Here is a 24562-nt window from a genome sequence, read left to right as displayed (position 1 = left end):
AGGAGAGGGGATTAGAGCTGGGAATTATGCCTGACCTGCATCCTATTTTATCTATACTGCCACCTTGAAACAAAAAGCAACAACCGCCACCACAGAGACACACACACAGGAAATAGCTCCTGAGAACAGAACGTGATCTCGTGTGTGTGTGTGTGTTACTGTGTGTGTTACCGTGTGTGTGTGTGTGTTACCCTGGGAAAAAATGGTCCAGAACCACGGCTCAGAGTCTAAGATGCTGAAAGAATCTCAGTTTACTGAGGCCAGGCTCTTATTTGGCAGATAAGGAAACTGAGGCAGAGAGCTTAGTGACTTGCTGGACTTGGCAGCTTTACTTCTTCCTGTAAAATTCACCTCAAAAAATCATTTGTAAAAATTTCAATCTTCTTCTATCATGTAAAAAATGAATTGGGTCATAAGAAGAAAGTGGCAACATCACATCAAAGTAACCATTAACAGCATTTCAAGCTAGCTTCTAGCTTAGCTTTTAGTCTTAAACTCTTAGACTTAATAATTATCCTAAAATTTCAGTGTGTTTTCTCTGACTAATTTATTTCAGACAGTCAAAGATCTTTAATGTTCAGGGTGGGCCATGCTATACACTTGACCTATTTTTGTAAAGTTCAAGAAACAAATAAAAGAGGACAAACTAAAGTTATTCTACTTTTACATGAAAATTTAAAGAGGAAAAAAAAAAAAAATCCTGGCCATGACACAGCAAGCAACATTTTAGCTGGACATTTATTAAGATGGCAGAATCTTAACCAGTCCCACATTTTCCTCCCCTTTTTCTCTGAGAGAAATCAGCCAGACAACAGCTTCTGATGGGCCGCCAATTAGTCTGGCTTGTACTGTCTTTCTAGAGCAATTTGAACCACTCCCTAGAGGCTCACAGTATAAAAATGTGAGAAAGCCAACCAGGGATCAGATCTCTGACATCTGCTTCAGGTGCTGTCCACCACAGGGTGAAGAGGGTCTCCAAAGGATGGGCTAGAGGAACCAAGGGTTGTTTCACCCAGGGGAAAAAAGACCAGAAGCACACTTTGCTGGTGCAAATCTCCAAAGGGCTGTGGTGGCGCAGAGATATACCCTAGAACTCTCCCAAGACAGATTTAAGACCCAAGGAGAGGACCTGACAAATGAGCAGCCTAGATGACAACAGCAAAAAAAAAAAAAAAGCCAATAAGAAACCAAGTGAGCTCTGCACTGTGGCAGTTATCATCATAGCCAATGAGGTTTATCCGAGCTGCAGTTATTGCTAACTGAAAACTTTTCCAAGGAATGAATGTGGGTCAGTTGTAGTGAGTGGATGGAGCTAGAGCCTGTTATACAGAGTGAAGTCAGAAGGAGAAAAACGAATACTGTATATGAATGCATATATATGAAATCTAGAAAAACAGTACTGATGAACCTATTTATAAGGAAGCAATGGAGAGGCAGATACAGAGAACAGCCTTGTGGGTATAGTGGGGAAAAGAGAGGTAGGGTAGAACTGAGAGAGCACCAGTGACATATAGGCGATCACGTGTAAACCAGAGTCACTGGGAAGCTGCAATAGAACGCAAGGAGCACAGCCCGGCTTTCTGTGATGACCTAGAGGGGTGGGTGGGAGAGGAGAGGGAGGCTCAAGAGGGAGAGGAGACATGTGTAGTTGTGACTAATTCCCCTTATTGTGTGGCGGAGGCCAACACAACATTGTAAAGCAATTATCCTCAATAAAAAAAAGAAGAAGGAAAAAAGAAACCAAATTATCAAAAGATTGCTTGTTGTACAGAGAACTAGGTCAAGGGCAGTAACTTGAACGACTTGAACGTTCCACGGCTTCAGCATCTCAGCATTGGATGCATCTGTTTGCACAAGACGGCACATTCTTGCCTCTGGGTCTGGAAAGTTTAAGTCCTAGAAGTTGATGGAGTTTTTTTTTCCCTACCCCACGGTGTGGCTTCCACAGAGAGCTGTATTAATAGTTGTCCAGTTTCATCAAAAATAAAGTAATTCTGCCAGACACCACAGAAATAAAGCAGGCTCATTCTCATTCATGAGTACTCAAGTTGCCAGTGCCATGAATATAGGACTAAGAGAGGTTTGAGAGATGTGATTAAAATGGTTTCCACAGAAAAAAAAGGTTAAGTTAGTGTGTCCTGCTGTTGCACTGATTACACCTGGATTTGCCTGGTGACTTTCTTGGTCATAGTCCTGGTTGGGGCCAACTAATTTTCTTAACTTTCCCAAGGATTTAGAAGGATACTGGTATGCTCTGCTAGGTTAGCTCTGAGTCATAAGATTTTTCCTGAACAATGTTGCAGAATTGATGGTGGCAGCTTGGTGCCACTCTCTTAACAGCCATCGGAAACAACATGCACAGCTGAGTAAGCGCTGGGTTAAGACAAAAGCTGATGGGGGGCCTGGTGACCTTTGGCACCAACAGTTATATATTGCATGTAAGTCAGAGAAAAGAAGGAGAGCCCTTCCATGCCAGCCAATCAGATCTGGAGAGCCTACTGCATAAGCATGGCTGGGGGGTGTTCCCCAGAACCAAGCCATGGCAGGAACCCTGGCTTAGGGTAAGACTGAGATCCATGTGCCAACCTCCTCCCTTACTGGCTGAGTGATTTCAGGCAAGTTAATTGGTATTATCATCCCCTGCATGAAATGAGTTTAAGGACAGTTGCCTTGTTTACTGAGTTATTGTAAGGGTTTAATGTACAAGGATTTTGTAAGCTATAAAGCACTATATCAATATAAGTAATCAAGAGGAGAGTTATGACCAACCTAGATAGCATATTGAAAAGCAGAGACATTACTTTGTCAAAAAAGGTCTGTTTAGTCAAGGTTATGGTTTTTCCAGTGGTCATGTATGGATGTGAGAGTTGGACTGTGAAGAAACCTGAGCGCCGAAGAATTGATGCTTTTGAACTGTGGTGTTGGAGAAGACTCTTGAGAGTCCCTTGGACTGCAAGGAGATCCAACCAGTCCATCCTAAAGGAGATCAGTCCTGGGTTTCTTTGGAAGGAATGATCCTAAAGCTGAAACTCCAGTACTTTGGCCACCTCATGAGAAGAGCTGACTCATTGGAAAAGACCCTGATGCTGGGAGGGATTGGGGGCAGGAGGAGAAGGGGATGACAGAGGATGAGATGGCTGGATGGCATCACTGACTCGATGGACATGAGTTTGAGTGAACTCCGGGAGACGGTGATGGACAGGGAGGCCTGGCGTGCTGTGATTCATGGGGTCATAAAGAGTCGGACATGACTGAGTGACTGAACTGAACTGAACTGAAAGCTGTTAAGCTGTCACTGGTTCTGGTTGGAAGTGAAGAAATGTGGGTGTGACATGAATGCCTCACCATCTAGGAGTTACAGGGCTGGGCCTGATGATATTTTCAGGAAATGCTCATTGTTGAAACCATACAACCTCTTTTTCTATAGAAGCCATACTAATCACATCTCTCAAGCCTCTCTTGCGTGCGTGCTAAGTCATTTCAGTCAAGTCCAACTCTTTATGACCCTATGGACCGTAGCCTGCCATGCTCCACTGTCCATGTGATTCTCCAGGCAAGAATACTGGAGTGGGCTTCCATTTCCTCCTCCAGGGGAACTTCCCAACCCAGGGATTGAACCTGGGTCTCCTGCTTTGCAGGCAGATTCTTTATTATTACATGCTTGCTATTAAAAAGCAGACATCACTTCACTAACAAAGGTCCATTTAGTGAAAGCTATGGTTTTTCCATAGTCACACAGGGATATTGGAGAAGGAAATGGACACTCACTCTAGTATTCTTGCCTGGAAAATCCCATGGACAGAGGAGCCCGGTGGGCTACAGTCTAAGGGCTCGCAAAGAGTCAGACATCACTGACCAAGTAACAACATAGGGATATGAGAGTTGGATCATAAAGAAGGCTGAGCACCAAAGAATTGATGCCTTCGAATTGTGGTGCCAGAGAAGCCTCTTGAGAATCCACTGGACAACAAAGAGATCAAACCAGTCAATCCTAAAGGAAATCAACCCTGAATATTCATTAGAAGGACTAAGGCCGAAGCTCCAATACTCTGGTCACCTGGTGCAAAGAGCCAACTCATTGAAAAAGACTCTGATGCTAGGAAAGACTGAGGGCAGGAGGAGAACATGGGGACAGAGGATGAGATGGTTGGACGTTATCACCGATTCAATGGACTTGAATTTGAACAAACTCTGAGAGATGGTGGAGGACAGAGGAGCCTGGTGTGCTACAGTCCATGGGGTCACAAAGAGTCAGACAGGACTTAGTGACTGAAGAACAAGAAACATATCAAGGGCTTTAAGTCACTAGAAGTATGGAGGTACCTAACACAATCCCTGCTCTCCAGGAACTGACAATCTAGTTGGGAAATCAGACTCATTACTCCTGAAGATGCTGAATTCTAGATATGACGCATGCTAAAAGCATCTGAATGCAGAGTTCCAGAGAACAGCAAGAAGAGATAAGAAAGCCTTCTTCAGCGATCAATGCAAAGAAATAGAGGAAAAGAACAGAATGGGAAAGACTAGAGATCTCTTCAAGAAAATTAGGGATACCAAGGGAACATTTCATGCAAAGATGGGCTCGACAAAGGACAGAAATGGTATGGACCTAACAGAAGCAGAAGATATGAAGAAGAGGTGGCAAGAATACACAGAACTGTACAAAAAAGATCTTCACGACCCAGATAATCATGATGGTGTGATCACTAATCTAGAGCCAGACATCCTGGAATGTGAAGTCAAGAGGGCCTTGGAAAGCATCACTACGAACAAAGCTAGTGGAGGTGATGGAATTCCAGTGGAGCTGTTTCAAATCCTGGAAGATGATGTTGTGAAAGTGCTGCACTCTATATGCCAGCAAATTTGGAAAACTCAGCAGTGGCCACAGGAGTGGAAAAGGTCAGTTTTCATTCCAATTCCAAAGAAAGGCAATGCCAAAGAATGCTCAAACTACTGCACAATTGCACTCATCTCACGTGCTAGTAAAGCTCAAAATTCTCCAAGCCAGGCTTCAGCAATACATGAACCGTGAACTCCCTGACGTTTAAGCTGGTTTTAGAAAAGGCAGAGGAACCAGAGATCAAATTGCCAACATCCGCTGAATCATGGAAAAAGCAAGAGAGTTCCAGAAAAACATCTCTTTCTGCTTTATTGACTATGCCAAAGCCTTTGACTGTATGGATGACAATAAACTGTGGAAAATTCTGAAAGAGATGGAATACCAGACCACCTGACCTGCCTCTTGAGAAATCTGTATGCAGGTCAGGAAGCAGCAGTTAGAAGTGGACATGGAACAACAGACTGGTTCCAAATAGGAAAAGGAGTACGTCAAGGCTGTATATTGTCACCCTGCTTATTTAACTTATATGCAGAGTACATCATGAGAAACCCTGGGCTGGAAGAAACACAAACTGGAATCAAGATTGCTGGGAGAAATATCAATAAGCTCGATATGCAGATGATACCACCCTTATGGCTGAAAGTGAAGAGGAACTAAAAAGCCTCTTGATGAAAGTGAAAGAGGAGAGTGAAAAAGTTGTCTTAAAGCTCAACATTCAGAAAACAAAGATCATGGCATCCGGTCCCATCACTTCATGGGAAATAGATGGGGAAACAGTGAAAACAGTGTCAGACTTTATTTTGGGGGGCTCCAAAATCAGTGCAGATGGTGACTGCAGCCATGAAATTAAAAGAGGCTTACTCCTTGGAAGAAAAGTTATGACTAACCTAGATAGTATATTCAAAAGCAGAGGCATTACTTTGCTAACAAAGGTCTGTCTAATCAAGGCTATGGTTTTTCCTGTGGTCATGTATGGATGTGAGAGTTGGACTGTGAAGAAAGCTGAGTGCCAAAGAATTGATGCTTTTGAACTGTGGTGTTGGAGAAGACTCTTGAGAGTCCCTTGGACTGCAAGGAGCTCCAACCAGTCCATCCTGAAAAGATCAGCCCTGGGATTTCTTTGGAAGGAATAATGCTAAAGCTGAAACTCCAGTACTTTGGCCACCTCATGAGAAGAGTTGACTCATTGGAAAAGACTCTGATGCTGGGAGGGATTGGGGGCAGGAGAAGGGGACGACACAGGATGAGATGGCTGGATGGCATCACTGACTTGATGGACGTGAGTCTGAGTGAACTCCAGGAGTTGGTGATGGACAGGGAGGCCTGGTGTGCTGCAATTCATGGGGTTGCAAAGAGTCAGACACGACTGAGCGACTGAACTGAACTAAACTGAAAACAGAAGTATTAACCCCGAGCTGGGGCTTGGGGATGTGGGAGACTAATTAAACTGGAAGAGAAGAAAAAGGTTACATAGAAATAATGTCAAAGGGAGAAAGGAGAGAAGTGAGAGAAGGTTATTTCAGGCAGACAGAGGGCACAGCTCTCATAGAATCCTTGACTCAGAAGAGATCTGAGAGACCGGCTCTTTTATATAGTTTTTAAAATTCCTTATATATTTATCCTGGAGAGATGATAATTCAATTTATCCTGGAACATTTTCAGTGAGAGGAAACTGGTTACCTCAGAAGACAGAAAAGGTTTGGCTCTAACCTTTTCAGTTGGTACTGCATTGGATGGGGGCTGGGGTGGTGTCTGTCAGATTCTATGTCTTCATTGTTGCTGAAGCACAGGCTTAGTAATATTTGGTCTTTGACTTCCTTTCAAGGGAATAAGAAAATGTCATGCATTTTAGGACCTTTGACTTACAGAATGTTATAGCTGGAAGGAACCTTTTAGATATCATTTAGTTCAATTTTTAAAAAAAATCTTTCTGTGATTCATGAACCATCTTAGAGAATGTGATAAAAATCTACAGATCCTCTCCTCCCACCAAATGTATATGAACTCGTAATATACAAAATACTGCCTACAGTTTCAGGGCATTCATGGAGCCCAAAACCTGTCCTGAACTAAAAAATTTTCTTTTCATTGAGAAACTGAGGCTCAGAGAGTGGAATGATGGAAGTGTTCTCACGTATCAGACCACAGGTGAGCAGAATATTCAGACCTAAGGGTCAACCCTGAAGAAAGGCACTGACAAACGGAAGATGTTTGGGGAGCAGGCTGCAAGCGGATCTATTACAAAGTGAGAAAGAGAACTGGAGTGCGAGTATCAGGAGCACCTTCTTTAATTATCTGGAAGTTGGTTTATGGAAGAGGATTTAGACTCTTCTCTTTTGCTTCAAGGGGCAGCTCAAGATCAAAAGGGAGAAAAGAACTTCTGCCAACAGTGTGACACTCAGTCATGTCCAATTCATTGTGACCCCATGGACTGTAGCCCACCAGGCTCCTCTGTCCATGGGATTCTCCAGGCAAGAATACCAGCAACAGAACTGTCCACTAATGAAATGTGCTGCCTTAGAGGCACAGAACTCCTTGTCACTTGACTTTTTGAGGACACAGTACAACCTCCCATTGAAGGAACTTGAACATCATGAGAGCTTGAACTGGGTGACCCAAACTGGATTTGATTACGTAACTCTTAACAGACACGGTCTCATACACTAGTCAGAAAGAAGCTCAGGTCTCCCAAGAGCGTGGGCTGTAAGGAAAGCTGTAAGTGAGGAAATGAAGAAAGTTCAAGACGGTTGAGACATCAGGTGTGAGGGTGGATGGGTGGAATTAGTGGAGAGAAAGGTGAGACTTGGAGATAAAAGCAGAAGTAACGTGTTACAGGGTCTGATGTAGCATCACGGATGTTATTCAAGAATGATGCCTGTATAGGGTGGTGGGTCAGAAGAACTGAAACAAAAGGACATTTCAGAAAGAGGAATTAGCACAACTGGTGGTGGCAGCACGAGCAGGGAGATCAGGAGGTGAAAAGAGAGACAGTCTGTGGTGATGAGTTGTATGGTTCACACAGTGAGCCTGAAGTGACAGTGACAACAGGGCGTGCAAATGGAAATGTCCAAAGATCTGACAGGTTGGCAAGTAACAAAAGGACAGCAAAGTGGAAGTGCCTGGTAGAGAGCTGATGATCTAGGATTAGAGTTCCAGGAGATTAAGATGTCAGAGAGATGAAGGGGTTATCTACAAAGATAAAGTAATTTAAGTTTTAAGAGTAGATATATTTTCGATGAAAAAAATATGGCAAGAAAAGAAGTTTAAAGGGTTAGCCTGTAGCACTGACTTCAATGTGGAGATGGTATAATTGAAAAGATGTATGAAGGGAGAGTTCAGGAAGTTAGAGGGGATCTAAGCTTAGAGAGTGAACAAAAACCCAGCAAAAAGGAAGCTTCAGGGAAAAAGAGCGATCAACATAAATACAGTCTTATTTTCATGTGCATTCAGCTCTGTGCTTTGGCAGGTAGATTATAGTAGTGTTCATTTTGGCAACACATTGGAGGTGTAGTATGAGTTATAAAGTGCTTTTAAATGGATTATAGGTATTTCCCAAACAAACAAAAAAGCCTTAGAAAATATGACTAAAACTTCTCTCTTTCAATTTCTCTACCAGCAAAATAGAAATCACTTTAAGTTTAATCAGTCTCTTTGACACCCTTACTTTAAGGAAGGTGATTTCTGCCATCCTAACATGAGAAATTGGGGAGGGTATGTTGAGGCAACGTGATGTGCCTGGGCCATCTTAGTCAATGACGTGGCAGCAGCAAAGGCTAAATTTAACATTCTGATTTCTGTTCCTTAAAACCAAATTCAAAACAAAAATGAAACACTGACTCACATTTTCAGGAATAACTTTTGAGAAATAAAATTAACACAAATTAAATCAGTAATTCTCGATTCAAACATTTCTCTTGGAGATCTATGCTACAATGACTATTAGGAGGTGATGGTTAAGAAGTATTAAGAAACTCATTTACTCCCTATAATGAGGAAGACTGTGACTGAGAAAAAGTAAAGGAAGCTAAAATTTTCAGTTTTGGTAATTTCAATGATTATCGCAGTAAGCACAGCCCCCAAGAAACTAAGAATTAAGAACAGGGCTTCCCTCATGGCTCAGTGGTAAAGAATCTGCCTGCCAACGGGTTTGATCCTTGATCTGGGAAGATCCCACATGCTGTGGAGCAACTAAGCCTGTGTGTCACAACTATCGAACTTGAGCTCTAGCACCCAGGAGCCACAACTACTGAAGCTCATGCATCCTTAAGCCCCTGCTCTGCAACAAGAGAAGCCATCTCAAAAAGAAGTCTGTGCACCACAAAAAGAGTAGCCCACCTCCTTGCAACTAGAGAAAAAGCCGCATAGTAAGGAAGACCCAGCACAGACACACACACAGACACACACACAGACACACACACACACAGACACACACACACACACACACACACACAGAATCTTCCTGTGATCTTTATCATCAGATGTTTTGGTTTTATACCAGCTCATGCAATACTCTCTTTCTATTTAAAATACCCAACACGTGTATAACAGAAAAGTCAAACCAAAACATAATCTAAAATCAATCACTCACAGTAAAAACAATCACAATGTATAATAAACTTCCTGGGTGGCTCAGATGGTAATGCATCTGCCTGCAATGCAGGAGACCCAGGTTTGATCCCTGGGTCAGGGAAGATCCCCTGGAGAAGGAAATGGCAACCCACTCTACTATCCTTGCTGGGAAAATCCCATGGACAGAGAATTCTGATGAGCTACAGTCCATAGCGTCTCAAACAGTCAGACAGAGCTGAGCAACAGTTTCAGATTTATAACAGGCACAAATGACTATTTCACACACTATATCATTACCCAAACAAGTGTGAGGTCCTCGAAGCAAGTACTATTTTCTCCTTAGGCTCAAGTCAAGAGTGTTGTATGTGCAGTAAGAATTCAATCAGTATTTCTGGAATAAACTGCATTAGTTAGTAGGGATTTGTTAAGGAATAGGTAAGGGAGAGCAAGTTATTTATACAAGTTGGTTGCTTTAATCAAATCAAAACTAGACCTATATTTGTCTAGTAGAAGCAGGCTAGATATTGGCATGAGTTTCTCTTGAAAAGGTAGGAAGGATGAGAGGACCAGATATTCCTTTGTGGCTTACTGCAGGCAGTGCCTTCACCCCCAGCTCCTCGCCATGGCTGGGTATGGCAGTGATGTGTCCCAGAGTTAGAACCCTGAGGACTAATCTAGAGGAACAGCCACCAAGTGGAGACAAGGCCACAGTCCTTCCTGTTGGCCTCAGTCCCCTGAAGGACTGGTGAGCAGAAGTGGGGAGGTGACGTGGATGTAGGGATCACAGTTACCTCAGATTCCGTCCTGGTTCCCTCTCCTTGCCCTTCCCACCACCATGCCCCCTTCCACACTGACGCCTGAGTTGGGAGAACACAGTCTCTAGCGCTCACACTTACTTGGCAGCAGCATCCTTTCTCAACTGTTCATGCTTCATGAGGAGATTTTTCCGGTCTCGGAAAGCTTTTCGGACCTTGTACCCTTTGTAGACGGCCTGGATCTTGAAGGCAGCGATGTCCTGTATAGCTGCGATGGACAGGGCACCATGCTCCAGCATGAACTGGATCACTTCATGACGCTCCCCAAGCAGAGCATAATCCAGGGGGGTGTACCTAAAGTAGGGAGATTTTTTTTTTAAGTGTTGTAAGGTAATTCAGAGCACAGTTAAACTGGTGACATTATGCAGTGGGAGGAAACCTCATTCTAAGATGTCGAATACTCCTGAGGCATGGCTATCTTCTGTCCTCCGGGGCTGTTCCTTTTTCTCTGAGGAGCACAGAACAAGGGTGGAGCTGGTATCTGGTGTTTTGCACTGCTGACCATGTCTATTCCTTAGTTTTGCTCACTTGCTCACAAATTAGGGGCTTTGAGAATACATGATCACTTTTCTTCCTCGCCACGTTCTAAGTAATTCCTTAATCCTATCTAAAAAACACTGCAAATAATATTCTGTGAGGTTCCTAAGTTTGAGACCATGATTACTGATAGTTAATGTTTATGAAATGAAAAATATATCTCCAAATGGATAGAGTTAGTCTGTGTGAAGAATGGCCCTTTAAACCCCTGCAGAAATGATGGATCATTAAACAGAGTTGGAACAACTGTACGGTCATCTGGGAAAACAAAAAAAAAAGATTCCTACATCACTTTCACTCCAAAATGAATGCTGGATGAACTAATAATCTAATTTTTTTTTCTAAGGGAATTCCCTGGTTGTCCAGTGGTTAGGACTCTGTGTTCTTAATGCTGAGGGCCAAAGTTCAATCCCTATTTGGGGAATTAAGATCCCGTAAGCTGCATGGTGTGGCCAGAAAAAAAAAAAAGTGAAAGTAGAAGAAAAACTCATGGACGATTTTTTAAAATATTGGAGTGAGAAGTTTTTTTCCAAAGAAAGATACAGAATGCAGAAACCTTAAGACTGATAAATCCAAGTACATAAAAATAACAAATATCTATAGGGCAAAACCACCAATAACAAAGACAAAAGACAGTTCTTCAAACAGGAAATACTAGGGGCTACTAGCATATAAAAATATGTTCAATGTCACTCATTTAAGAGAAATACACTTTAAGACTAATATGAGTGAGCACTTTAATCTAAAGATTAATTTAGCAAAGACCAGAAAGTTTAATAACACACTGTGCTGGCGAGGATGGAGGGAGACAGGCTCTCTACGTACTAGGGAGGCAATCTGGCAATATATTTCACAATTATTCATGTATCTGCCCTCTGCCATAGCCTCTTCACTTATAGGCATTCATCCACTAGATCTGCTCTCCTTTGAAGTGCTTTATGTATAAGGATATTCACAGAAGCACAGTTTGAAATAGTAAAACAATGGAAAGTGAAAGTGAAGTCGCTCAGTCATGCGACTCTTTGCCACCCCATGGACAGTAGCCTTCACCAAGCTCCTCTGTCCATGGGATTTTCAAGGCAAGAGTACTAGAGTGGGTAGCCATTTCATTCTCCAGGGAATCTTCCCAACCCAGGGATCGAACCCAGGTCTCTCACATTATAGACAGACGCTTTACCATCTGAGCCAAAAGGGAAGTCTGGAAACAACCTCAATTCCATCAACAGTGAAAGTGGAAGTCATTCAGTCATGTCCGACCCTTTGTGATCCCATGGATTATATAGTCCATGGAATTCTCCAGGCCAGAATACTGGAGTAGGTTCAGTTCAGTTCAGTTCAGTCGCTCAGTCATGTCCAACTCTTTGTGACCTCATGAACTGCAGCACACCAGGCCTCCCTGTCCATCACCAACTCCCAGAGTTCACTCAAACTCACGCCCATTGAGTCGGTGATGCATTTCAGTCATCTCATCCTCTGTTGTCCCCTTCTCCTCCTGCCCTCAATCCCTCCCAGCATCAGAGTCTTTTCCAATGAGTCAACTCTTTGCATGAGGTGGCCAAAGTATTGGAGTTTCAGCTTCACCATCAGTCCTTCTAAAGAACACCCAGGACTGATCTCCTTTAGGATGGACTGGTTGGATCTCCTTGCAGTCCAAGGGACTCTCAAGAGTCTTCTCCAACACCACAGTTCAAAAGCATCAATTCTTCGGTGCTCAGCTTTCTTCACAGTCCAACTCTCACATCCATACATGACCACAGGAAAAACCATAGCCTTGACTAGACGGACCTTTGTTAGCAAAGTAATGTCTCTGCTTTTGAATATGCTATCTAGGTTGGTCATAACTTTTCTTCCAAGGAGTAAGCGTCTTTTAATTTCATGGCTGCAATCACCATCTGCAGTGATTTTAGAGCCCAAAAAAATAAAGTCTGACACTGTTTCCACTGTTTCCCCATAAGTTGCTGTTCTCTTCTCCCGGGGGATCTTCCCAACCCAGGGATTGAATCCAGGTCTCCCGCATGGCAGGCAGCAGATTCTTTACCAGTTGAGCCACCAGGGAAGCCCAAGAAAACTGGCGTGGGTAGCCTATCCCTTCTCCAACAGATCTTTCCGATCCAGGAATCAAACTGGGGTGACTTGCACTCAGGCAAATTCTTTACCAGCTGAGCTACCAGGGAAGCCCTCCATCAATATGGGACTGGTTAAATAAAGTACAGGCTATCCCATCATAAAGTCACCTGCATAAAGCAGCCATTATTGTGTACATGAATAAACAAGGAACAGTCACCAGGATGACTTGTTCAGTGAAGGAAAAAAGAAAAAGTAAGAAACCAGAACAGTATTATGATGTGCTTCACTGATATAAAAAGAATATATCCCTATATTCTCACCTATGTAAAATATTGATATAACTCTCTAGAAGTTTCCCAAGAAAATGTGACAGTGATGTCTCTGGGGAGGAAGCTAGCTGTCTCAGAGACAGGGATAGGAGGGATATGTAGTTTTACTAAATGCCCTTTTATGCTTTTTAAATTTTGTACAGTGTACATACCTTTTTGATAAGTATATTATTTAGAAAAGATGGATATTATTATTATCATAGAGTTATATATTAGAATTTCAACTACTTTCTAGATCTGTGATTTTAGGCAGATTAAAAAAAAAATACATCTTCTCTATTTTTGGAATATACAACAAACCAGGTAAATATAGAGAAGAAAATAACAGTCATCTACACTCTCACTCTCAGAGTTAACCACTGTTAGTATCTTGGGAAGTATGGTTCCTTTTTTAAAGAAAAATAATTACTTTGTAAAAATGACATACAGTTTAAGAATTCAAATGATGTAAAAAGTACTAAAATTTGAAGTAAAGAAAATACCCCCAACCATCCAACTGTGGTAATAACAATGGTTGTCACTTCCTGACCAACTTATGCCCCACTTATCCTCATACAGATTTGGTATGATGAGAGAATAAAATAATCAGTGTGAAGAAGGCAGCAGTGTGCCTGGCATGAGGGAAGCAGCTCATAAAAGTTAGTGATTAGTGCTATTACAGGGCACACACTGCAGCGCTTATATGTTGGTGCTAGCACTTATCACAAATATTATTTGCACAGACCCAAACTAGCATTTATGACTGCTGAACAACTGCCAGATCAGCTTCCTCTGGATGACTGTCACTGAGTCAGTGCAGTCACAAGTGCTGGAAGGAAATAATCAGCTGATTGATGAGCTGGAAAAATGATGACTATATGGGTGCATGATTAGACTCAGAAAATCAGCCAATGATTATAGAAAAGAAATTCTTCAAAACTCACCTAACATTCACAGTAAGATACAAAAGGAAGACGTTTTCAGTAAATGCAAAGGGTAGTTTGGTCACTTTAGTCAGGAGACTCTAAAGTCAGAAGGAAGTTCTTGAATGCTAAAATGAATGAACCCCCGTTTAAGGACAGCTTGATCTGCTAATATTGTTCAGAAACCAGAAGGCCAAAAAGTAGAGGTGCCTGAATGAACTTTAAAACATTATTTACATGTAAATAGCATTTTGTAGGAGAAGGCAATGGCAACCCACTCCAGTGTTCTTCCCTGGAGAATCAGTTACCTCAGATTCCCTCCTGGTTCCCTCTCCTTGCCCTTCCCACCACCATGCCCCCTTCCACACTGACGCCTGAGTTGGGAGAACACAGTCTCTAGCACTCACACTTACTTGGCAGCAGCATCCTTTCTCAACTGTGAAGGAGCCTGGTAGGCTGCAGTGCAGTCTATGGGGTCGCACAGAGTCGGACATGACTGAGCAACTTCACTTTCACTTTTCACTTTCATGCACTGGAGAAGGAGATGGTAACCCACTCCAGTGTTCTTCCCTGGAGAATCCCAAGGACGGGGGAGCCTGGTGGGCTGTGGTCTATGGGGTCGCACAGAGTCGGACACGACTGAAGCGACTTAGCAGCAGCAGCGCATTTTGTAAATTCAGAACTTTTACAAAAGCCACTATATATTCTAAATTGCCTTTCATGACTGTACTTTCCCCAATAGAAAAAATCATCAGAGTCAGAGAACCATTGCAGTGAATTTGATAGATTTAGTTTAACACCCTCACTATAACAGACCTGGAAAGATTAAGCAACATGCTGAAGTCTATGTAACTAGTTACTTGCAAAACGTAGATGGGATTATAATCAGATGTTACCCTGTTCAGTACAGTAATCCTTCCATAATTCATCTCTCAATCATTGAACATATGTCTCCTACAGAATGAAACTGCTTCTAAATCAATGTGCAAATGACATAGGTAGTTTTATTAAGCCTGATCATTTTTTTCTATAATTATTAATACATAGTATCTTTCACATAGTATACAAAAAGGATTATCAAAATATGGCTTATGAAAGTGAGGCCCAAGTTATGTGTTTACTTACAAACATGACAAAAAGAAATGACATGGGCATAATATTCCCTAAAGAATGCTGAACCGGAGGTCAGCAGACCTGTGTGACCCTGGGCATTCTCTTCACTTCTCTGAGTTTGTTTCCTCATCTGTAAAAGGTGAAAGGAAGGGGAGAAGAAGAACTAGATTTCTCAGGCTGCTTGTGGATAGAAAGTTGCATTTCAAATATGTTAAATATTTTTATTATGAGAAACTAAGCATAAACTAAAGTAGAGCAAACAGCACACTAATGCTTTATACACTCATTACCCAAATAATTAGCAAAATTTTTACTACATTCACTTCATCTACTCCTTTCTTTTTTATTTTTGCTCAAATATTTTAAAAGCAAATCCCAGAGGAATCCCCTGGTGGATCCAGAGGTCAGCACCCAAGAGATTTCACTGCCATGGGCCCAGTTTCAAGCCCTTGTGGGGAAAGATCCCACAAGCCATCAATCAATCAATAAAGCAAATCCCAGACTCCGATCATTTAATCTATCTGCATTTTAGATTTATCTATAATAGGGTGAACATAATCACATTGCCATTGTACTAACAAAATTAACAGGAATTCCTTAGCAAGATCTAATGCCTACTCTAAACACACATTTTCCTGATTTTCTTTTAAAAAATGTCTTTTTCCTTTTTTTTTTTTACAATTAGTTTCTTCAAATTACTTCTCAGTCAATTTTTGACTCAAGTAGACACAAACTAAATTCTAGCAAGGCTTTAAGACTAAAGTCTATACTTAGTGTTTAGGCAACTGACCACATTGTGATTATTACTTTTGAATCTTTCTTCATCCCAAACTCAACTGAGACACATTCTAGCGCTGTGAATATTCCCATCTATGTCAGGGTATGGCTGTCAGATAGTTATTGACTGAAAGCCAGCAGTGGGTGGCAAAAATTATGTCTATACAGAGAACATCAAGCAGTTTGTGTCAATGCATGTGAAGTAAAAATTAACAGTACATTGATGGTAACCAGTCAAGAAACAATGCAGATAAAGACAAGAGACAAGATACAATTGGACTTGCCACGTGGGAATGGTCTGATGGAACAAGTAGAATGCCTAAACTGGAATGTCAATAAACATAAAAGGCAGTGCCAAGTTCTGACATTTGTACATCAAAGTGCATTGCTGATGAAACATTAAAACAGACTGGGATATTGCCACTGTCTCTTTTCATCCATAGACTGGCAAGTACACTTTGGAGGATTTTTCCTTTGGTCTTTTGGTCTGTAATTAACATATGCTTGCTCCAGGAGGTGGTAAGGATCTTAATTCATAAGCTTACTTAGGTCTGAAATTCAAAATTCAGCATATAAATGGACATTGAATTACAAAAAAATTATTTTTTTATTGTTTCCTAAAAAATAGCACTCAGGCAGTAAATGGTTTTATTAAAAATATACCTTATAGAAATATATCATCCCTAATTCTTAGAATTCTTAATCTTTTTGCTTCTTCAGGGTTTCAAAGGGAGAAGCCTCCAGCACCCTCACATATCTGTTTTAAGGTCAAATCCTCAACCTTGAGGATTCTTCTGGCTTTCCAGTTTCCTTAAATGTCCAAATGCCTATCTTCATTTTTTTGGTTTTGCAGTTGTCATTTGACTGTAATAGAGATGTGGAGTTCTTTATATAATCACTCTCAAAGTAAGGCATACTAATTTGCTTTATCTAAGTTTGCCTGTGGTCTAAGAATTCCACATAAGTTTCTAATGAAGGTATGAATCAGGATGATGCTACTGGGAGCCTGAAAACACTGATCTGACAATTCACCAGTTATTTACTGAGCATTTACTTCATGAAAAGCACTGTGAGCAATTCAGAGATGACCATGAGTTATCTGCTAAAAGGAAGACAAATTCTATAAAATCATAATAAAAAGTGAAATGTGCCAAGGGCTATAAAGATTCACAGTGGGAAGGAAACACAGTTTGGGACACATGACTGCAGGACCAGGACAATCTTCTTAGATGAGACTGAATTTGAACAGTGGAATGAGATGATTAATAACTATATTAGCGATCTGATTAAGAAAGGTTACTTTGGAAGGTAATGAATTGAATGAGGGAAAGATCAAAGGAAGGAAAACAAGTGAGGAGGCATTGCAATAGTTTCAGAAAGAGTGAGAGAGGGCAAGACAGTGGTGCTGGTGATGAAGTGGAGATGACAGTGTTAACCAAGGAGGGGTGTGAGTCTGAACTATAGATTGAGAACGTACCAGCACCCAGCTGAGTGCTGAAGCCTCAGTGGTTGGTCAGGTTGCCAAAGGAGGTAGGCTGAGAGAATAGATCCACTCCTTGAAGACTGTTTATATTTAAAACAGAAAAAAATGCAACAGAAGCCAAAAGAAATGGAGAAGGAGCATGATTAGAAGAGAATCCTAATTCTAAGAGAACTGGGAAAACATACTGTTACAGAAGCTTAGAGAACATACAGGCTCAAGAAGGTGAAGAAGAGGAGTCAACAGAGAGGAAATGCAGGAGGGCCAATGAGGGGGGCAAAGAAGACATCATACGCTTTATCAACTAGGAATCTGTCAGGGACCATTCAGATGCAGATTTCAGTGTAAATGAGAGGGAGGATGCCAAACTGCAAAGGCATGAATGGTGACAATGAAGAAACGGAGGCAGTGAAGACAGTGTGAGAGAGGGCAAAGAAGACAAACCTCAGAGAAAAGAGACTTGGAAAATAACAGATGGATGGTGCAAATAATGGGGAAAGGTTCTGAAAGAAGTGGGAAAGATGAAGGAGTTGGCCCCATGTTTCCTCTGAGACAGCGGGCTTAGAGAAAACCCCTCTTTTTCTACAAAGTGTCCCACCTCCTGAAAGAAAGAAAAAGCTGGTGGTGGCTGAGAGTGTAGGGATGGTGCCACTGCAGGGCCATTTTAGTGACAGTATCCATGAACAATGAAAACTAAAGCACAGATCTGGGTAGGGGGCAGGGGGCAGGTATGGAAATCTGATTACCATCTTAGTTGTTACCTACAAATTACTAGAATCTTCCTAGATCCAAGACCATCAAGAATGTCTCCTGCTTAGACTTCACACTATGTCGAGTCCTTTTTATTGGGTTTGGGTCACTGGATAGCAACCCCAGCCTAACTCTGTGAATCTCATATTATTTAAGAAATCTGTATTAAGATTAAAATCCTGAGCTTTAGCCTCAGTTTCTCATTTTTTCATGCTATATGGTGGCATCTCTGTCCACTAACTGATAATATCCTCTTCATCAAGAGAAACTTCTTGAACATATAACACATCTCACTGGCCTAACTGAATTCTTAGTCCTGGTCAGTCAGGACTCTCCTGATTTGATGCTAGACACACATCAAAAGAAGACCTACATTTCTTCATCTGGAAAGTGTGAGCTTGCCCTAAGTAATGCCTGAAGTTTCTAATAGCTTTAAAATCCCATGATTCTAAATCAACACTACATGGAACTTTTGTTTTCTTCTGGTTCAAGATTTCTTAGTGTAGTGTTTCCGGATGAAATACTATTTCTGAATGAGCATCTAAACTTGAGAATTTTAAAATATGGCAGAAAGGATGTGAGAAGAACAATGATGCATTCTTTTTGCCAGTGGCTTACCTCTCTTCATTGTTTTCCATCTGATTAGGGAAAGCAGCAAAGTCTAGAAGTAACTTAATGGCATCAAGGTATCCATTGTTACAGGACCAGTGCAAAGCTGTTCTTCCCTACAAGCATAAACAGAAATCAAATACATCTGGTGTCAGTATTTTGGGACACACATTTATTTATGCTAACTCAAATATATAAACATTTCTCCCAATTGGTTACTTACAGAAAGAGAAAACATTAAGTATACAGTGGAGAAAATGAACGGTATCTTAACCAAGTGATCAAAATTAATACTATGTTAATAGACTTCCCGGGCTTCCCTGGTGGCTCAGTGGTAAAGAATCAGACTGCAATGCAGCAGACACAGGTTCGATGCCTGGGTTGAAAAGATCCCCTGGAGGAGGGCATGGCAACCCACTCCAGTATTCTTGCAGGGAAAATCCCATGGACAGAGGAGCCTGGAAGGCTATGTCTATGGGGTTGCAAAGAGTTGGGCGTGACTAAAGTGACTGAGCAGTAATAGCAGCAAGGGACTTTGCTGGTGGCACAGTGGAGAAGAATCAACCTGCCAATGCAGGGGACACAGGTCTGATCCCTGGTCCAGGAAGTGGAGCAACTAAGCCAGTGCATCACACCTACTGAGCCCTCGGTCCCAACTATCAAGCCCTCATGCATAAAGCCTGTGCTCCGCAACAAGAGAAGCCACTGCAATGAGAAGCCTGCATACCACGAGGGAAGAGTAGCTCCCACTTGTCACAATTAGAGAAAGCTCATGCAAAGCAACAAAGACTCACTGCAGCCAAAAATAAATAAAATTATAAAAAATACTATGTTAAGAAGTATCACATGTTTCCAAAAGTGATACTCTGAGGATTCAGTATCATCTATGTAATATTCCATCTCAAATGTAAATCCTGAATCAAATTATGATGAATCATTAGGCAACAACAAATTGAGTGAAATTCTAGAAAATAAACGGCCTGTATTCTTTAAAAATTTCAATGTCATGAAAGAGGAAAAAAAGTCAAGAAGCACTGCTAGAGATAAAAAGGAATACTTCATAGTGTTAAAGAAGTCAAAGAGGAAGCTATCACAATCCTAAATCTAAATGCAACTAATAGCACAGTCTCCAGATATATAGGATAAAAACTGACAAAACTAAAAGAGGAAACAGTCATATCCATAATTACAGTGGGAGGTTTTTAACCCATGTCATACAACAGTTGATAGCAGAAATAGATTAAAAAGTAGGAAAGGTATAGGCAGCATGAACAATACAATGTAAAATGTATATGAAACATTGTACTGAACAAAGACAAAATTAGTATTCAAGTGTATACAGACCATTTACCAAAATCAACCATAAGCTGGAACATAAAGAAAGCCTCAAAAGCTTTTCAAAGATTAAAATAATACAGAGTATTTTTTTAAACTAAAGTAAAATTTAAGCTACAAATCAGTGCAGTAGGCAGAATAAGGCCTTATAACTTCTGGAATCTGTGACTATGTTATATTAAATGGAAAGGGGGAATTAAGTTCGCAGATGGAATCAAGGTTGCTAATCAGTTGACTGTAAGTTGGATTATCCAGTTAGGCCAAGTGTAATCACAAAGGTCCTTATAGTAAGTTAAAGAGAGTGGCAGAAGGTGAATGTCAGAGTGATGCAGTGTGAAAAAGTCAACTAGTCACTGCTAGATTTGAAGCCTGAGAAACAGAGCCACAAGCCTGGGCACCACCTGGAAGCTGGAAAAGGCAAGGAAACAGACTCTCTCCTAGAGTCCCCAAAGAGAATGAAGTCCTGCCAACATCTTGATCTTTGGGACATTTTGGAATTCTGACACCCACATTAGTAATATGACAAATTTGTTTTGTTTTAAAACACTAAGTCTGTGGTAATTGTTACAGCAGCAACAGAACACCAATATAATCATTAACAAAAAGATTATGAAAAAATACCCAACTGCCTAGAAATTAAACAATACACTTAACTAATTCAAATAATTCAAATAATAAATCAAAACGGAAATCAGAAAATGTTTGTGTTGAATGATAGTGATAGTACAGTTTATCCAAATTTCTAAGATGCAGCTAAAGCAGAATTTAGAGTAACAAACATGTTTAAATATATACATTGAAAAAAAAAACAATGATTTAAAATTTCATCAAAAGAATTTTTTAAAGAATATTAAATCAAACCTTATAAAAGTGGACGATAGGCAATAATAAAGATGAGAGTAAATATCAATGAAATAGTGAAAAATTTCAAATATAGAAAATAAAAGCAATTTTATAGACTTGCTGTGAGGACTGAATGAGTTACAAAACAAAAAGCTCTTAGAACTTTGAAATATTAAGCATCCATGATTATGAAAACGATTATATACCAAATGAAAAAATATTGGTGATAATTTTAAGTAAGCAAAACAAAATGTGGTTTGTAAAATCATATATATATATACCTATATACATATGCCATGTATCTATATATTTTATAAAAATTATAAAACTATTCCCATCCTATGGCTTTTAAAAATTATATATATGTATGCACAAGGACTAGAAGAGAACATGGACAAATAAAAATCACTTTTAACTAACAGATTTGCAAGTGATCTCTTCACTTGACAAGTTATTTTACTTAATTTTAGTTAACAAAGAAGCAATGCTGCAAACACTTTGGAGCAAAAAATAGAGAAAAGACCTAGAATTTTTACCTCTTTGTCTTGAATGTTAGGGTCTGCATTGTTTTCCATGAGCACTGCCATGCAGTTGATATAGCCCCCATACGCAGCGCACTGCAGTGGGGTTCTTCCTGCATAATCCTGCACATTTGGGTTGATCTTATTTTCTATCAGGATCTGGCAAACATCTGCATTTCCTCCCAGCGCGGCCCAATGTAGGAGAGAATGTCCATCTTGGTCGACTAGATCCACCCTTGCTCCACCTGAAAAAGCAAAAATAAAGTGAAAATGTTTAATATAGAGAGCATTTATCAAAAAGAAGAGAAGTTTAAAGAATATAACTGTCCTTTAAATGCTTTACTCTTAGCAAAAACCTTTCAGGTATATCAGCGATTTCAGATTTTTACAATAAGCCTGGGAGTTGGTCAGGATAGAAATCGTTCCCCTTTTATATGAAGTGAAACTGAAGATCAGGCAGAAACAGTGACTCTTCCCAAATCAAACAGCTACTAATAGGTGGAGCTAGGAGCGACTCTCGAGTTTCCTGATGCCAGGCTCTTTCCTCCATGCTCCCACCCAGGCACCTCTCTGCCATGTACAGCTGTGTTTCAAAAGGTGAATGTAAGAAATCCTACCTTTTGAGACTGACTTGTTATGAGCACTCTTAATAACTAACCTTTGATGAGTGTCTGAATCACATCTTTGTGCCCCATCTCACAGGCTCGGAAAAGTGGAGTATGTTTCATGACATCAGTAGCATCTACTTGAGCGTTATTTTCCAATAATAACCTCACGGTGCTGACATGGCCAGAAAGTGCAGCAGCATGTAAAGCTAAAAAGGGAGCAAAAGAGAGTAAAGAACGTTTAAGTAACAACTTTACCTTTTTACTATTCTAACTATGTATCTCTTCCTCTTTCGATTTTTCCATCATTTTGGCCAAACGCAATTTAATCTTCAAGATTATCTATTTTCCACTTGTATACACTTCTTTATATCTTCCTTTCTATTGGTATGTATTATTACTCCCACTTTTCCCTTCCTTCTACCTTTCTCATCCCACTGTTTTCTTCCTTTCTATCCTGTTGGTCTGAAATGGTCTCCTCAGTTACTGGTTTATCTTTTCCTCTTTCTGAGAGAGCAAGAGAACAAAAAATGACAAAGAGAAATGATTTAAATGATGCAGGCAATCTGCCCACGAACTCACTCACAATCAGTATGTGCCTCCAAGGGGATGTGATGGAAGCCGTCAATCTACTGGTTCTTCAGTTGGTTACCTGTGCTACTCTTCCAGTTGGTCTGTGTATCCACATGGTACCAAAAGTGTGTGCATCTCACTGCCTTGAGAGCATTATTCACAGAACATGATTCCAAATGCAAGTCAGCTATTTCCTCAGGGCCCAATTTTAAAAAGAGCAATTCATTTCAAGATTGGAGGAAAAAACCAAGTGGAATGTGGTCTTGCCTCTGGTAAGGGGTTGAAAGAGCAGTTTTGACTATGTGTGAGTTTCACATCGCACTGATCCCTGCCTGTTATTCTCCTCTAGTACTTGTGTCATCACTCTTTATATTACTCTTTAAAGTCTATTTAAGTCATCCTTCTCTAAATTCTTCTCAATGTTTCAGGGTATCTGTCTAGAGGTCCAGGCCAGTTCTATCTAAGAATTACGGCTCTATACTGTCTAGGACAATGTTTTTTTCATAAAGTGTGATCCACGGACCAAACCTGGGGGGCCTATAAAATGCAGATTCCTGGGGATTTGTTGAGATGCCACTATGGGCTGGGTACACAATATAATGCTGGGAATTCAGTAGGAACAAAATAGCTAAGGTTACATTTTCATAGAAGAAGCAAAGCAGAACAAAACAAAAACAATGAATTAATAACATTTAAGTGTTAGATGGTGATAGATGGTATAGTTAAAGAAGTAAAAACTATTTTGATATGTGAAGAGACCTGGGGATTACTTTTGATTGGTGGTTAGGGAAAGCCCTGTCAAGGTGCTGACATTTAAGCTGAGACTAAATCATAAAAAAAGAGGCAAAGCAGAGCTCTCAAGGGAGACTAGTCCAGGCAAAAAGAATAACGAGAAGAAGGACAGGGATGAATGTATGTGTTTAAGGAAGGCAAAGAAGCTGCAGCATATGAGTGAGAGTGTAGTAAGCCAGAAAGGCAGAAAAGGCTAGATCATAAATGGCCATCAGGTCAGAGTGATGGAAGACACTGAAGGGCTTTACGTGGGTGAGTGATGTTTGATTTATGTTCAAAACGGATCACACTATCCATTTTGAGAATGCATTCAAGCAAATTAGAATGTAAGCATGGAGACCAGTTAACACTGGTACAGTAGACTGGGTGAAAATAGTGGTTCCTTGAACTAGGGTGACAGGAATGGAGATGGAGAGAAGCATAAAAAATTTAGAATATGTTTTGGATGTGGAATCAACAGGACTTATTAACAGGAATTGATGTAGGATCTCTGTTTAATCTGGGAATATCTCTAGTAATTGCTATGCCTACGAGAGTTTGAAAAGCCTGACCGAAATGCCTGAAAGGTAGATTAGCCTAGACAAGATGGGTGTGAGAGCCTTCAAGTATCTGAAGCATGTCGTGTGGAAGACAACAGAGAAAGCAACATTCAGTCTAAAAAATACTGGCTTAGTATAAGGCAGCACATCCTAATAGATTGAGATTAAGATGGAAGTAATAGGTGAATTCCCTGGTGGTTGAGTGGTTAAGACTCTGCACTTTCACTGCCAAGGGCCCAGCCAGGTTCCATCCTTGGTTGCAGAGTTAAGATCATAAAAGCCACATGGCACAGCCAAAATATAAGACCAGAGTTTTGGTAATGAGTTCTCTGTATTGGAGTTGTTCAACTGGAGGTTGAAAGACAGTGAGGAGATGTCTTTGGTGAAAAATGTTGCTGAGAATGTCACATGTTACATCTGTGATAGTTCAGTGATTTTCACATTTAAGACCATGAGAATGTTAGTTTTTTCCCTCCCAAATGAAATTTTATAAAACATCCAACATATAAAATAGTTAAGAGGTGAGTGTTTCTGGTTAAAGTAGGGGTAGGGGTTACCCATTCAAG

At 40.6% G+C, this 24562-nt stretch overlaps 1 protein-coding gene across 5 annotated transcripts in view; it reads right to left on the bottom strand.

The window, feature by feature from the left end:
* Window positions 1-24562, bottom strand: part of INVS (inversin) — a 132564-nt gene that overhangs the window by 29752 nt on the left and 78250 nt on the right. For all 5 annotated transcript variants that reach the window (XM_040239054.1, XM_040239040.1, XM_040239070.1 and 2 more), the window contains 4 exons: window positions 22146-22301; window positions 21503-21732; window positions 18798-18904; window positions 10306-10518 (listed from right to left, as the gene is read on the bottom strand). In XM_040239054.1, the coding sequence (XP_040094988.1) occupies window positions 10306-10518; window positions 18798-18904; window positions 21503-21732; window positions 22146-22301 (706 nt within the window). The remainder of the gene's footprint in view (window positions 1-10305; window positions 10519-18797; window positions 18905-21502; window positions 21733-22145; window positions 22302-24562) is intronic.

The sequence above is a fragment of the Oryx dammah genome, unplaced genomic scaffold (genome assembly GCF_014754425.2).
Source record: "Oryx dammah isolate SB20612 unplaced genomic scaffold, SCBI_Odam_1.1 HiC_scaffold_1, whole genome shotgun sequence".
Lineage (NCBI taxonomy): Eukaryota > Metazoa > Chordata > Mammalia > Artiodactyla > Bovidae > Oryx > Oryx dammah.
Note: the sequence above shows the minus strand (reverse complement) of the source record. Positions and strands in the feature narration are given on the sequence as shown.